Genomic DNA, 14898 nt, shown 5'->3' on the forward strand with positions numbered 1-14898 from the left:
ACGCTGTAGGGCAGCAACACTACCGCTGTGCTACTGTCTTTACCCGGTTTCCCCTTATAATCATCTGTGCAGATTTGGCTCATCTATTCCATGTAATGACATTCCGCATTCTAATGACTCTTTGGACATTAACATGTTTCTTTAGAGTTTCCAGATACCTTTATTGGTGACCCAAAATTTTGATCTTTACCACTTTTTTTGCGGGCACGTTGTTGTAACAAGTGAAGTTTGCTCAGAGATATATCTTTTAACTTTATTTTCTTTTTCAGCATTTTAAAGTGATATTAAAAGGGAATCTTGGCAATGTAAACAGACAAAAGGGAGAGTGTATGATGAGGAACACCAAGACGAGTGAGATTATTTGCCATGCCAATTACAGCACTTATTGCCTCTGCCGTCTGTCCAGCGAGACCTACCTTCAGCTCAGCAATCAGATAGGTACAGTATTCATACAAGGAGAGATTGGGTTTTGTCTGAAGATGGACACAAAATGCTGGAGTAACTCAGCGGGTCAGGCAGTATCTCTAGAGAGAAGGAATAGGTGATGTTTCAGATCGGGACCCTTCTTCAGAACTTTCTTCAGAAGGGTCTCAACCCAAAACGTCACCAATTCCTCCTCTCCAGAAATACTCCCTGTCCCGCTGAGTTACTCCAGCTTTTTTTGTCTACGGTTTAAACCAGCATCTGTAGTTCCTTTGGGTTTTGTCTAAAAGGACTGACTGAACTATTACTTTCCTGTACATCCCTTCCAACTTGATGTAACATTCATTGTTCAGTATTTCTTGTGTTGAAAGAAATCCATGACTACTTTAGCTACTTTACCAAAAAACAAAGTAATATTGTTGAGTGCTGATATTTCTCATAAAGCAGCACCCGTTTGGGATTTGGCATGAGTAAATCTGATACAAAAGGATCTTCTCTGTTTCTCTGTAAGAAGGAACTGCAGATGCTGGAGTAAACCAAAGATAGACACAAAAAGCTGGAGGAACTCAGCGGGACAGGCAGCATCTCTGGAGAAAAAGGATGGGTGATGTGTCGGATCGAGACCCTGCTGAAAAAGGGTCTTCACCCGAAACGTCCCCTATTCCTTTTCTCCAGAGATGCTGCCTACCTCGCTGAGTTTACTGCAGCACTTTGTGCCGAAACGCAACTCTGGTGTTGGCTCCCATTGGGTTTGGTTCTGATCATCCGCCCATTTATTGAATTGATGGCAGATTGCAGAGCTGTGATGGGCAGAGAGATGGACTGTCTGAGTCCCCTGCTCCTGCTCCACCTAACTAGTATAGTTAGTGTGTAAACCCCTATTTACCCTGTGGGAGACCGTTCCCACCTCATCCCATTACTCCTCTTCCATTAAGGGGAACTGGCAGGTGAGGGGTGGGTCTGTTGCCACGTGTGGCGGCAGGCAGTAAATAGGACCATTGGGTGCTTTCGTAACATTGTCGGCACCAACACTTTGGCAAAACTTGTGGGCTGCCTAGGCTGTATGCAAAACTAAGCATTTCACTGTACCTAGGTGCATGTGACAATAAAGTATCATCCATTCAGTCATTAGAGTCACAGAATGATACGGTGTGGAAACAGGCCCTTTGGCCCATCTTGCCCACATCGGCCAACATGTCCCAGTTACACTAGTCCCACCTGCCTGCGTTTAGTCCATATCCCTCCAAACCTGTCCTATCCATGTACCTGTCTAACTGTTTCTTAAATGCCGGGATAGTCCCAGTCTCACCTTCCCCATCTGGCAGCACGTTCCATACACCCACCACCCTTTGTGTGAAATAGTTACCCCTCAGATTCCTATTAAATCTTTTCCCCATTCACCTTAAACCTATGTCCTCGGGTCCTCGATTCATCTACTCTGGGCAAGAGACTCTGTGCATCTACCCAATCTATTCCTCTCGTGATTGTATACACATTACTCCTACCAGACCCACTCAGGGAACTGTAATGCAGCCCAGAGTTAAACCAACCTGGTATTCAAGGCAATGCCAGTCTCTTGCCCGTCTCACAGCATGCAAACCCTGTTAAAAAAAAATCGGATCTTGACTTCCGGTTGGCGCCACGATGTGAGTGGAATCGCGCCATTACAGCTCCGAAAAAAACTGAATTTAAAACGGGGGTAAAAGGGTCAAACAAACGCACTTACCACAGGAGATCGATTGCGAACGGCTCCGGCAGCGTTTAAAAGGTGCGTGACGTCATCAGGCGCGCGATTTTAAGAAGAAATTATGACCCAGCGCTCCCCCACCCCCACCGCTGGAAAAAAATCTACGAGAAAGGAAACTGGCCTCAGCTCGGGTGCAACTGCTGCTTCTCAAGAAGATGTCTCACAGAGGAAAGCTGAAATGGAGGAACTTAAGACTACCATTCTAGGTGAGATAAAGAAGCAGAGGAAGGAGTATATGGAGGAGATAAAGAAGCAGAGGAAGGAGTATATGGAGGAGATAAAAAGTTTAAAAGCGGATATGCTGGTGTCTCACGAGAAAAATAAAGAAGATAAAGAAGACTTAATAAAACAAGTTATAACGACGGTAAAAAGTATGATGGATGAGTGGAAGGAAAAGGCTAATGCCGAGTTACAAACTCAAATTGAGGATGTAAAGGAAATAGCTGCTGGGATGGAAAGAAAGCTGGATGACAAGATAGATCCTACTATAATTTCGCTAGACCAACAAGGCGAAGCAATTAAAGAGCTAACTAAAATTGCTGAAGTGAATACTAAGGAGACCGAAAAACTCCGTGCCGAGAACAAACGCCTCTTAGAATTATTACATAAAACAAACGAGAAATGTATCGATCTGGAGGGACGCCAACGCCGTAAAAATTTGCGTATAGTTGGTCTGAGCGAAGGTCGTGAGGGGAGTCAAGATCCTCGAAAATTTGTTGCAAAACTTTTAATGGATATTTTGAATTTGGATCATGAACCCCTGTTGAGCCGTGCACATAGGGCTCTAAGACGGGCCCCTGGGATAGGTTCATCGCCCAGACAAATGATTGTAAAAGTGGCCTTTGACCATGTCTTCGAAGAAATGATGAAGATAATAATAAAAAAGAGAAACCTGAAATACGAGGGAGACAACATCAGTATTTTTAGAGACTTCCCAGCAGAAGTGGCCAAGAAAAGAGCTCTATTTAAAGAAACAAAAGGTATCCTGAGGAATGTACAGAATACTAAGAATCTGAGATATGGCTTGATGTACCCAGCAATACTGAGAGTAACTTATGATGACAAGGAATATCGTTTCGTTAAGCATACTGAAGCATTGAAATTCGCCCGAGGCATACAGCAGAAGCCAGAAGATGAAGAGAGAGAAGATGCGGAGGAAGAACCCGAGGGAGAAGGAGAGGACTGAACTTTTATCATCGACCTGTGGTTATGAAATACTCACTTAGAAGGAAGTGGAATAATGGGCATTTAGTAGTAGTTCTGTATTAATTATTAGAAAATATTTAATTATTCCATGATAATAGTATTACATATTATAGTATTAAATACAATTGATATTAGTAATTAGCAAATAGTAATATGAATAATAGAAATAATTACTAAGTACTAAGTATATAAAGTTAGTACCCCACCCCAATATATATAGCATTTGAGATAGGAGCTGGTATAATCAACATCTTTTTTTTATTAAAAAAACGGAAGTCTTTAGATTAATGGCCACGTTAGTGTGGCTTTCACCTTCACATACTACACACTATACAAGTGTAGTTTCTTTTTTTTCTGAGCACCCTATTAACACCCTTTACTTTTTTTTTATTATTGATATTTCTTATTGTTTTTGTTTTTTATTGATCTTATATTATATATTATTTGAATGTAGATGTGAAGGATATTGTGTATTTAGTTTAAGAAGACATAGATGTGGATTAAGGTGGAAAGAAATTCTCATTGGATTGATGTCCGGGTGCAACGGGGAGCTGGGTGAGTCAAGAAAGCTACTCCAAAAAAAGCCGCCCTAATAGTAATATGCATGATATAAAGGTGAAGACTGGGGGTGATGGAGTAACCTTCTGCAGTTGGAATGTAAAAGGAATTAATGAACCAATTAAAAGGGGAAAGGTATTAGCTCAGTTGAACAGATTGAAGACAGATGTCATTTTCCTTCAAGAGACTCATCTTAAAAAAGATGCTCAACATAGATTAACAGCTAAATGGATTTCTAAGGTGTATCATTCTACATTTATTCATAAATCTAGAGGAGTTGCAATAATTATTCGCAAAGGTATACCTTTCATACAAAGTTCTATTATAGAGGATAAAGAAGGCAGATATGTAATAATTACAGGGGAATTATATTCAAAAAAGGTAATTTTAATGAATATATATGCCCCTAATTTTGATAATCCATTATTTTTTAAGAAAATATTTAATAATATTCCTATATCCACTCAACACAATTTAATAATTGGAGGTGATTTAAATTGTACTTTAGATAATTATCTAGATAGATCATCCGCAAAAAGGAAAGCTGCCTCGAAATCAAGTAAATTCATAAATGCTTTTATCAATACATCTAATATTAAAGACATCTGGAGGTTAGATAACCCATCCGGACGAGAATATTCTTTTTTCTCGCCCGTACATGGAACCTATTCGAGGATAGATTATTTTTTAATAGATTCTAAATTACTTCCTTTTACGTATGATGCAAAATATCATAATATTATCATCTCGGATCATGCGCCATTAACATTTAAGATAAAATTAAAAGATATATCTAATAAAACTACTACCTGGAGATTTAACCCTCAGATATTAAAGGACAATGACTGTTGTAAATATGTGATGGATCAGATTAAATTATTTTTTGAAACTAATGATAATCCTGAAACTTCTCCATCACTATTTTGGGACACATTTAAGGCATTCATGCGTGGCGCAATAATATCCGCACAAGCACATCTCAATAAAGAAAATCGAAAAATAGAACAAAATTTAGAAAATGAGATAAAACGTCTAGATAATGAAAATATAAAACAGCCTTCCAAAGAGTTAAGTAATAAAATTTCATCAGTAAAATATAGATTAAATAAAATATATTCTAATCAAGTGATTAAACTTTTTCAACAAACTAAGCAAGTGTATTTTGAATTTGGAGATAAGCCACAAAAATTACTAGCACGACAGCTTAGAAAATTAGAAGATGAGAAGATGATACACGGAATTAGATCTGAGTATGGAAATATATTAATTACTCCAAAAGATATTAATGATAGATTTTTACAATATTATAAAAATCTTTATTCGTCAAAACTAACAGGACAAACAGATAGTATGGAAATATTTTTACAAGAATGTCAAATCAATAGCTTAGATCAGGAAGGTAGAGAATTGTTAAATGCTGAAATAACAGTAAAAGATATTATAGAATCAATTAGTTCGCTTAAGAACGGAAAAGCAGCGGGCCCAGATGGCCTGAGTGCAGAATTTTATAAAAAATTTCAAGATCTGATTTCCCCAAGATTACAAATAATGTATAGATATGCATATGACCAAGGAAAATTACCAGAATCTTTAAATGAATCCACAATTACACTCATCCCTAAAGTAGATAAGGATTTGGAAGATCCTGGATCATATAGAGCGATTGCCCTTTTAAATACAGACCAAAAAATATTAACTAAGGTCTTATCTAGGAGATTAAGTTTAGTGATCTCTAAATTAATACATTATGATCAAACAGGTTTTATCCCAAAACGTTACTCATCCCATAATCTCAGACGTTTGTTTAATATTATATATTCAAAAAGAATACGAGATACGGAACTAGCGGTTATATCACTAGATGCAGAAAAAGCGTTTGATCAGGTGGAATGGATGTATTTATTTAATATAATGGAAAAGTTTCAATTGGGGGATAGATTTTGTAAATGGGTAAGAATTTTATACTCGAATCCTATGGCAAGAATTTTGACTAACCAAATTTTATCAGCCAAATTCAAACTCTCTAGGGGATGCAGACAGGGATGTCCGTTATCACCCTTATTGTTCGCATTGGTGATAGAACCATTGGCGGAAAAAATTAGATCTGAACCTGAAATATATGGCTATAATACTGATACAACAATTAATAAAATTTCTTTATATGCAGATGATGTTTTGATTTATATTACAAAACCGGAAATTAGTATTCCCAACCTGCTAAACATTATAACTAAGTTTGGTGCATTTTCTGGGTATAGGATTAATTGGGATAAAAGCGAGATTATGCCAATAACAGGAATAAATCTTAATACATTACAACAATACCCATTAAAAGTAGTTACAGACAAACTTAAATATTTAGGGATTAACGTAACTAAAACTCATAACTCATTAATAAAATCCAACTATCCTCAACTATTAGATAAACTTAGAAAAAATATTTTATATTGGAAAACACTGCCTATATCCATGATTGGTAGAATAAGTGCCATAAAGATGGTATTTCTACCGCAGTTGTTATATTTGTTTCAGGCTATTCCTTTTTTTCTTCCGAAAACTTTTTTTTTTTAAATTGATAATATTGTCAATAGCTTTATTTGGGATTATAAAAATCACAGAATAAATAAAAAACATCTATGCAAAGCTAAGATAAATGGAGGATTAGCACTTCCAAACTTTTTATATTATTTTTGGGCTGTTCAGATTAAGAATATGAATTTCTGGTGGGTAAATATGGATCATGAACCGACATGGTTAAATATAGAAAAGGAGGACTGTCTACCTTTCAATGTAGGTTCGATAATTTTTGCACCAACGGAAGTACAAAAAAAATATTATAAAGACAACCTAATAATATATAATAATAGACGTATTTGGAAACAAATAGTTAAGACTCTACACTTGGATAATCTCTCATTTAGATTACCAATTATGAATAATCCATCGTTTAAACCTGCTATATTAGATGGGGGGTTTAAACAATGGGATGATTTAGGAATTACAAGGATAGAACATCTGTATAGAAAAGGAAAATTTCTTTTATTCCAGGAGTTACAAGATATTTATGGATTGTCTCCACAACATTTGTTTAGGTATTTACAAATTAGAGATTATATTAAATCCAATACACAAGATTATAAAAATAAAGAAGCAGGATTGTTAGATGAACTGTTTAATTTATATCCAAATACAGAAAAATTAATAGCCTATATATATAACATCATTTTGGATAAGGAGAATCCAATAACGGAAGTATATCGTCAAGCATGGGAAAATGAAATGGGATTGGCTATAACAAAAGAAAACTGGGAAGAAAGTCTACAACGAATACACCGGTGTTCATTAAACGCCAGACATATACTGATACAATTTAAAGTATTATATAGGTTACATTATTCGAAAACTAAATTAAATAGTATTTTTCCGAATCTCTCCGCTATTTGTGATAAGTGCAAGAAAGCAGAGGCAAATTTAATACATAGTTTCGTTACATGTCCTAAATTGAATTATTACTGGACAGAAATCTTTAAAGTTATTTCTGAAGTCATCAAAGTTAAATTGGACCCTAACCCAAAGCTAATAATATTTGGAATTCCGGATTTACATCTATCACTTACAGTAAATCAAAGAAATTTCTTTGATTACTGTTTAATAATTGGAAAAAAAATCATATTGAAATTTTGGAAGGGAACATTATCCCCCACAACCAAAATGTGGGCAACAGAGATGATGGAGACGTTACATCTGGAAAGAATTAGATTTGTCCTATTGGACAAGTATAATTCTTTTGAACAGATATGGTCTCCATATATACAGTATTTAGAGAAGTAGCTGTTCTTGGCAACACAGCTCGACGTGCACCCTGCGGGATTTGGTGAGAATAATTCATTTTTATATTGGAATTACATATATGTCTTTATTGATACTATCACTTGTAGTAGTGTTATTAATAATACATATTGTGGTTACTAAAAATGTTTTTTTTTTTTTTTTTTTTTTTTTTTTCGTTTCTCTTTTCTTTCTTATATATAATCAAATTATTATTTAATCACTCTCTTAATGATTTATTCTTTCTCTATTCTTTCTCTATCATTATTTCTAAAAAAACAGTAGATAAGTATTACTAGTGTTTTACTTAATGCAAATTGAATTAATTTGATATAAAGTTGTTTGAAGCATTGTAATTGATTACCTTTAATAAAAAAATATATTTAAAAAAAAAATCGGATCTTAAGATTTTAGAAGATTTTAATGCACTTTTCTTGCCTGTTTCCTGCAGACCCATTCGTAGAGGCAACTTTTCAATTAATGTCCCTGAACATCACCATCAAGCTGCATAATTGTTTTAACAGTCATGCCTCCCGCGGTAACAGTCCGTAAGTTTGTTAGCTCATTGTGTCAAGTAGAATCTTTGAATGAGTCTGGAATAAAGTACTGTCAGGGTCACAAAACAGAACTATTTCAGAAAAATATGTAAAGCAATCTGGGCGGCACGGTGGTGCAACAGTAGAGTTGCTGCCTTAGACCCGGGTTCCATCCTGGCTACGGGTGCTGTTTATACGGAGTTTGTACATTCTCTCTGTGACCGTGTGAGTTTTCTCCGGGTGTTCCGGTTTTCTCCCACACTCCAAAGACGTACAAGATATTGTAGGTTAATTGGCTTTGTAAAATTGTAAATTGTCCCTAGTGTGTGTAGGATTGTGTAAGTGTGCGGGAATCGCTGGTCGGCGCGGACTCGGTGGACCGAAGTGCCTGTTCAGCACTGCGTCTCTAAACTAAACTAAACTCAATTGCAAAAATTCCTATTCTGAAGGATTTCTATTCCTAAACCATCATTATGCTAATTTATTTTCACGAGTTATGGAACTTTACATTAATGCAGGACCTTCCCATATCATGGTGGTACACAGGATCACAGCTCCACATAGTTCAGCTTGGGATTTTCTATGGCTGAGGAATGCATTTGGAGACTGTAATAATTTAGCAATGAATTCCACAAATTCACCTCCCTCTGACTAAAGAAATTTCTCCTCATCTCCTTCCTGAAGGAACTGTGGAATTCTTTGCCACAGAAGGCTGTGGGGACTAAGTCTGGATATTTTTAAGGCAGAGATAGATAGATTCTTGATTAGTACGGGTGTCAGGGGTTATGGGGAGAAGGCAGGAGAATGGGGTGAGGAGGGAGAGATAGATCAGCCATGATTGAATGGCGGAGTAGACTTGTTGGGCTGAATGGTATAATTCCCCTATCATTTCTGATCTTTTGACCTCAGCTCCTAATTCTTTCACCTCCCTCTAGTGCCCATCCACACCTCCAGATTCAGAGTCAGTTTAATCCTGGCTATTATCAGGCAACTGAACCAACCTACCACATGTAGAGAGCTGTGCTGAGCTACTATCTACCTCATTGGTGACCCTTGGACTTAGTTTTTGATTGGACTTTACTGGCTTTACCTTGCACTAAACATTATTCCCATATCATGTATCTGTACATTGCGGATGGCCTGATTGTAATCATGTATAGTCTTAACTCGGTACACGTGACAATAACTAAACTGAACTGTACCCTCCGGGACTGGAGAACGTGTACAGGCTGATATGCCGGGCTCATCCTCCTGCTCTGCCTTTTGCAGCTCCCCTAATTTACCTCTCCCATTTACTCAGTGATCAGATAACCTTGTCTATAGCTGATCCCCCTGGTCATCCTGGTTTTACCCTGTCAGCGACATGCCATCCCCCACCCTCTACAAGTTTTTATTGTGTCCTTTTCAGTTCTGAAGTGTCTCTGATGTTGAGGCATTGGCTTTAGACAGACACAAAATGTTGGCGTCGTTCAGCGGGTCAGGCAGCATCTCTGGAGAAAAGGTAGGTGATGTTTCAGGTCGAGACCCTTCTTCAGACAGAGAGGGAAAGGGGACTGAGAGATATAGGCGGTGATGTAGAGAGATATGGAACAAATGAATGAAAGATATGCAAAAACTAACAATGATAAAGGAAATGGTCCATTGTTGGCCGTGGGCTAGGTGTAAATGAGTTATACAGACAATGACACTCACCAGGACTACAGAGAAACTAATACAATGACTAGGGTGAGGGAGGGATAGCGAGAGTGGGGAAGCAAGGGTTACTTGAAATTAGATAAATCAATATTCATATCTTTGGGTTGTAAGCTGCCCAAGACATTGACTTTGCTTCTCATCTCACAGGTGTGGCCTGAGTATACCCAGCATTTTCCATTTTCGTTTTAGATTTCCGATATCTGCAACATCTTGATTAGTGCCCCTGTGCTGCTCATGATACACTCTGCAATGGGATGGTTAGGCCTGGTGAGAGATTGTGTGCTGTTATTTCTGTGTTTCTATGCCACTATCACCTGCTAACCAAAGGTCCCTTTTTCCCCTTTGTTCGCTAGATGTTCCAATTGTGTTAATTCTGGATGTTACTGGTGGGCGACAGAGCAAAAGTGCTCTCTATTTCCTAATCTAAGTAAAATGCAGGTAACAGTCATCAGCTTTATTAATATCAATATCAATTTTAAAAGAGGACAGACATGAAATTAACATCAATTTTTTGTTTCAGGCCTGCCCTCATGTTACTCGTGCAGAACAATCTACACAGTTAGACCTGCACATTTACCTGAAAGATGCTGAAATTCTCGAAGTAAGGCTTAAATACCCACTCTTGTATCTGTGTGAGGGCAAAGATCATCATTTAGTTTGGGAAGGAAGTTTACACCAAAGATAGACACAAAATGCCGGAGTAACTTAGCATCATCTCTGTTGAGAAGGAATGGGTGACGTTTTCGGTTGAGACCCTTCTTTGGTCTAAGAAGGGTCTCGACCCGAAACGTCATCCATTCCTTCTCTCCAGAGATGCTGCCTGTCCCGCTGAGTTACTCCAGCATTCTGTGTCTATTTAAACCAACATTTACTTTTTCGATTCAAACCAGTATGCAGTTCGTACACTTCTTTAGTCTATTATAATTAGAAACATAGAAAAATAGGTGTAGGAGTAGGCCATTCGGCCCTTTGAGTCAGCACTGTCATTCAATATGATCATGGCTAATCATCTAAAACCAGTACCCCATTCCTGCTTTTTCCCCATACGACTTGATTCCTTTAGCCCTAAGAGCTAATTCTACAGTAACATTCTTGAATTGGCCATCACTGCCTTCTGCGGCAGAGAATTCCACAGATTCACAGTTCAGTTTAGTTTATTGTCATGTGTACCGAGGTACAGTGAAAAGCTTTTGTTGCATGTTAACCAGTCAGTGGAGAGGCAATGTATGATTACAATTGAGCCATTTACAGTGTACCGATACATGATAAGGTGAAGAACGTTTAGTGCAAGGTAAAGGCAGCAAAGGCAGTTAAGGTTAAAGATGTTGCTGTAGGACTAGAGATTTTAAGAGTGTGGAGCGATTGTAATATGTGACTGTAGATCTGCTTCTGTGGCTAGCACGTAAATAGTCGCCTGGGTTGGGCGCCATCTTGGAAGCAAAAGGGCCTTCCATAGATGTCGCAGACTGATCATCATTTCCCAACCAATCCTGAGCATGTATTTGCAGCAGGACCTAGCTCCTTCTGCAAAACCCTCATACATATTACTATTAAAGGACATTTGGACATCACCCTGTACTCAACCTCCTCCCAGGCCACAGACACTCTGGAGCCATGATCTTCATGGTCTTTGCAGCTTTTGCAAAAGAAGTCAAGCAGGTTTTACAAAGGCAGAAATCCTCCATTTTGTCAGGCACCTAACATGCCTAATATTATCACTCTGGCATTCATTAGTCAGGGAACTGAGTATAGAAGTTGGGGTGTTATGTTACAGTGTACAACACCTTGGTGAGGCTGGCTTGGGGCATTATTTTCAGTTTGGTTATCCTGCTATGTGAAAGATGCCATTAAGCATAGAAGCACAGCTACACAGCTGCAGGGAAGATTTACGAGGATGTTGCCAGGACTTGAGCGCCTGATCTATAGGGACAGGTTGGGCAGGCAACGACTTTATTCCTTAAGAACGCAGCAATCTAATCACCCAACACTTCCACACAGTTTGCATTTCACCCAACACCTCCGCCCAGTTCGCGTTAACCAACCTGATCTCCCTATGTCTCAGCACTTCAACTCCCCCTCTCAATCCAAATCTGACCTTTCTGTCCTGGGCCTCCTCCATGGCCAGAGTGAGTCCCACCGCAAATTGGAAGAGCAGCACCTCATATTTCGCTTGGGTAGTTTACATCCCAGCGGCTTGAACATTGACCTCCAATTTTAGGTATTCCTTGCTTTCTCCCTCCTTCCCCTCCCCTTCCCAGCTCTCCCACAGCCCACTGTCTCTGCCTCTTCCTTCCAGGCACGTGCCGTCAGGGTAGGCAAGGTAGGCACTGCCTACCCTGACTAAAATTATGAAATGGCAATTATTAAATATAAATAGTAAAGGCATGGGAGAATTATGCCTATCTAAGAGATCGATCTCTTAGGTAAGGATAGTTCTCTGTGCCTTTCAACCGCAGCACTTGCAACACACGAAGGTCTGTGCAGCCCTCGTGCCGTCAGCGCTGCTTCAAGCCATCAATGACAAGCGGGGCTGAAGGCAGCTAAAATTCTGCCTTTGCAGTACTGCGCATGCGCAGCAGCCTACTGCGCCTGCGCAGCGCAAGTTTCTTGGCGGGTTTTTCAAATATGGATTGTAATTATTTTAAGAGTGTCTTAGGAAACAAAGAGAGAAAAATGGAGTTTGCATGCCAATAATGTGGTAAGTACATTTCTTGACGCTTTATGTTTTTAAATACCGCATTTCCCGGGGTAAAGTTGCGGGGAGGGCAGGAGCGTTGTGAAGGAGGGGATCGGGCCCAGTAACCCACTTGCGACGCTCCGGGTACGGAGCCACCGCATTGTGGCCGGGGAGTGAATTAGTTCGGGTGGCTGCAAGTGGCCGCTGGGACCGGACAGCCCCTTCTGCTGGTCCCCGCTCACCTCCGGCAGTGCTCTCCATCTGAAAACCTCTCTCCTGCCGCTCACCAGCCTCACTCATGTCAGCCGCTTCCCGCAAACCCTTAAATTCCAACAGCACGCTCAAGGGACCAATTGAGGTTACTCGGCTGTGGGAATTTAAGGATTTGCGGGAAGCGAATGACATGAGCGAAGCCGACGAGCGGCAGGTGAGAGGTGTTCAGATGGAGAGCACTGACAGAGGTGAGCAGGCCGGCAGAAGGCGCTGAAGTGGCAGCCGGTTCTGCTGTCAGGTCCCGGCGGCTGCCCGCAGTCACCCGAGCTGCTTCCCTCCCCGGAAGTGGTGGCCAGTTCTGCTGTGTGTGCCCGGAGCGCTGCGGCCGCGGTGAGTGAGTCTGACATGATCTCCGACCCCCTCCTTCTCAACACTCCTGCCCTCCCCGCATCTTTAACCGCTGGCACAGACTCTCCACATGCTGTGAAAGGAACTCTTCCACCAATTGGTCCCTTGAATTAGTATTGTCATTCAATAAGTGGACTACTGATTCAACGTCCCGGTGTGCTCCAATTTTTCCCACCATCTCTCCACCTGCTTTCATTCTCCGTCCCCCACCCATTCAGTAATTAAAAAATGAAGGAGGTTTAGAACCCTTGGGAAAATTTAATTGTTACTTTTTTTTTTACGGAGAGAACAATCTGCGCATGTGTTAAGCCGACTGACTGCCTACCTTGAGTAATTACTCACGGCACGTGCCTGCTTTCCTCTTCCCGCCCCACCACCCCCACATCAGTCTGAAGAAGGGTCTCGACGCAAAACGTCACCTATTCCTTCGCTACATAGATGCTGCCTCACCCGCTGAGTTTCTCCAGCACTCTTGTCTACCTAGGAATCTAAGAGGTGATCTTAAAAGGTGTTGTTTAATTTAGTTTATTGTCACGTGTACTGAGGTACAGTGAAAAGCTTTAGTTGCGTGCTAACCAGTATGCAGAAAGACAAGACATGATTATAATCGAGCCGTCCACAGCGTACAGATACATGATAAAAGGAATAGCATGATTAATGTTTAGTGCAAGATAAAGCCAGTAAAGTCTGATCAAAGATAGTCCAACGGTCTCCAATGAGGTAGATCAGGTTGTTGATAGGATGGTTCAATTGCATGATACAGCTGGGAAGAAACTGTCCCTTGAATCTGGGTGTGTGCGTTTTCACACCTATTCATTTTGCCCGATGGGGGATGGGGAGAGGAGGGGAAGAGGGAGTGACAGTGCATTAAATCATGATGGGAATAGATAGGGTGAATGCATACTATTTGCATAGTCTTTTTCCCAGGATTGGAGAATCGAGAACCATTAAGAATATGTTTAAGGTGAGAAGAGAAATACTTAATAGGAACTTGAGGGACAGCTTTTTCACATAGAAAGATGTGGACATATGGAAAGAGCTGCCAGACAAGGTATTTAAGGCATGTACAATAACAATTACATTTGGACAGGTATATTGATAGGAAAGGTTTGGAGGGCTTTGGGCCAGTTGTGTGCAAATGGGACTAACGTGGATGTGGCATCTTGGTGGTAATGGACAAGTAGGGTTGAATGGGCCTATTTCCATGCTCTATAACTAGAAGTGTAGGAAGGAACTGCAGCTGCTGGTTTACACCAAAGACAGACACAAAATGCTGGAGCAACTCAGAGGGACAGGCAGCAAGTCTAGATTCCTTCTCTCCAGAGATGCTGCCGGTCATGCTGAGTTACTCCAACATTTTGCGTCTATCTCCGATATAACTATAACTCTAATGACATCAGTAAACCAGAAGGGTTTTTATGACTATCAAGAGTTTTATAAACATCATTACAGGTATCAGGTTTCGTTCCAAATTTAATTAATTCCATGAACTTTAATTCCTCTGCTGCTGTGATAGATTTCAAACATACATGAATGAATTAATTTAGTTTAGAGTTACAGCACGGAAAAAGGCCCTTCAGCCCACCGAGTCTGCACCAACCAGAGAT

At 39.9% G+C, this 14898-nt stretch overlaps 1 protein-coding gene across 1 annotated transcript in view; it reads left to right on the forward strand.

Moving 5' to 3' along the window:
* Positions 1 to 14898, forward strand: part of plxnc1 (plexin C1) — a 134859-nt gene that overhangs the window by 54674 nt on the left and 65287 nt on the right. Inside the window, exons 6-9 of the mRNA XM_033039317.1 lie at positions 270 to 438; positions 8214 to 8310; positions 10347 to 10431; positions 10514 to 10594. Coding sequence (XP_032895208.1) covers positions 270 to 438; positions 8214 to 8310; positions 10347 to 10431; positions 10514 to 10594 — 432 coding nt within the window. The remainder of the gene's footprint in view (positions 1 to 269; positions 439 to 8213; positions 8311 to 10346; positions 10432 to 10513; positions 10595 to 14898) is intronic.

Source organism: Amblyraja radiata, chromosome 21, assembly GCF_010909765.2.
Source record: "Amblyraja radiata isolate CabotCenter1 chromosome 21, sAmbRad1.1.pri, whole genome shotgun sequence".
NCBI classification, from domain to species: domain Eukaryota; kingdom Metazoa; phylum Chordata; class Chondrichthyes; order Rajiformes; family Rajidae; genus Amblyraja; species Amblyraja radiata.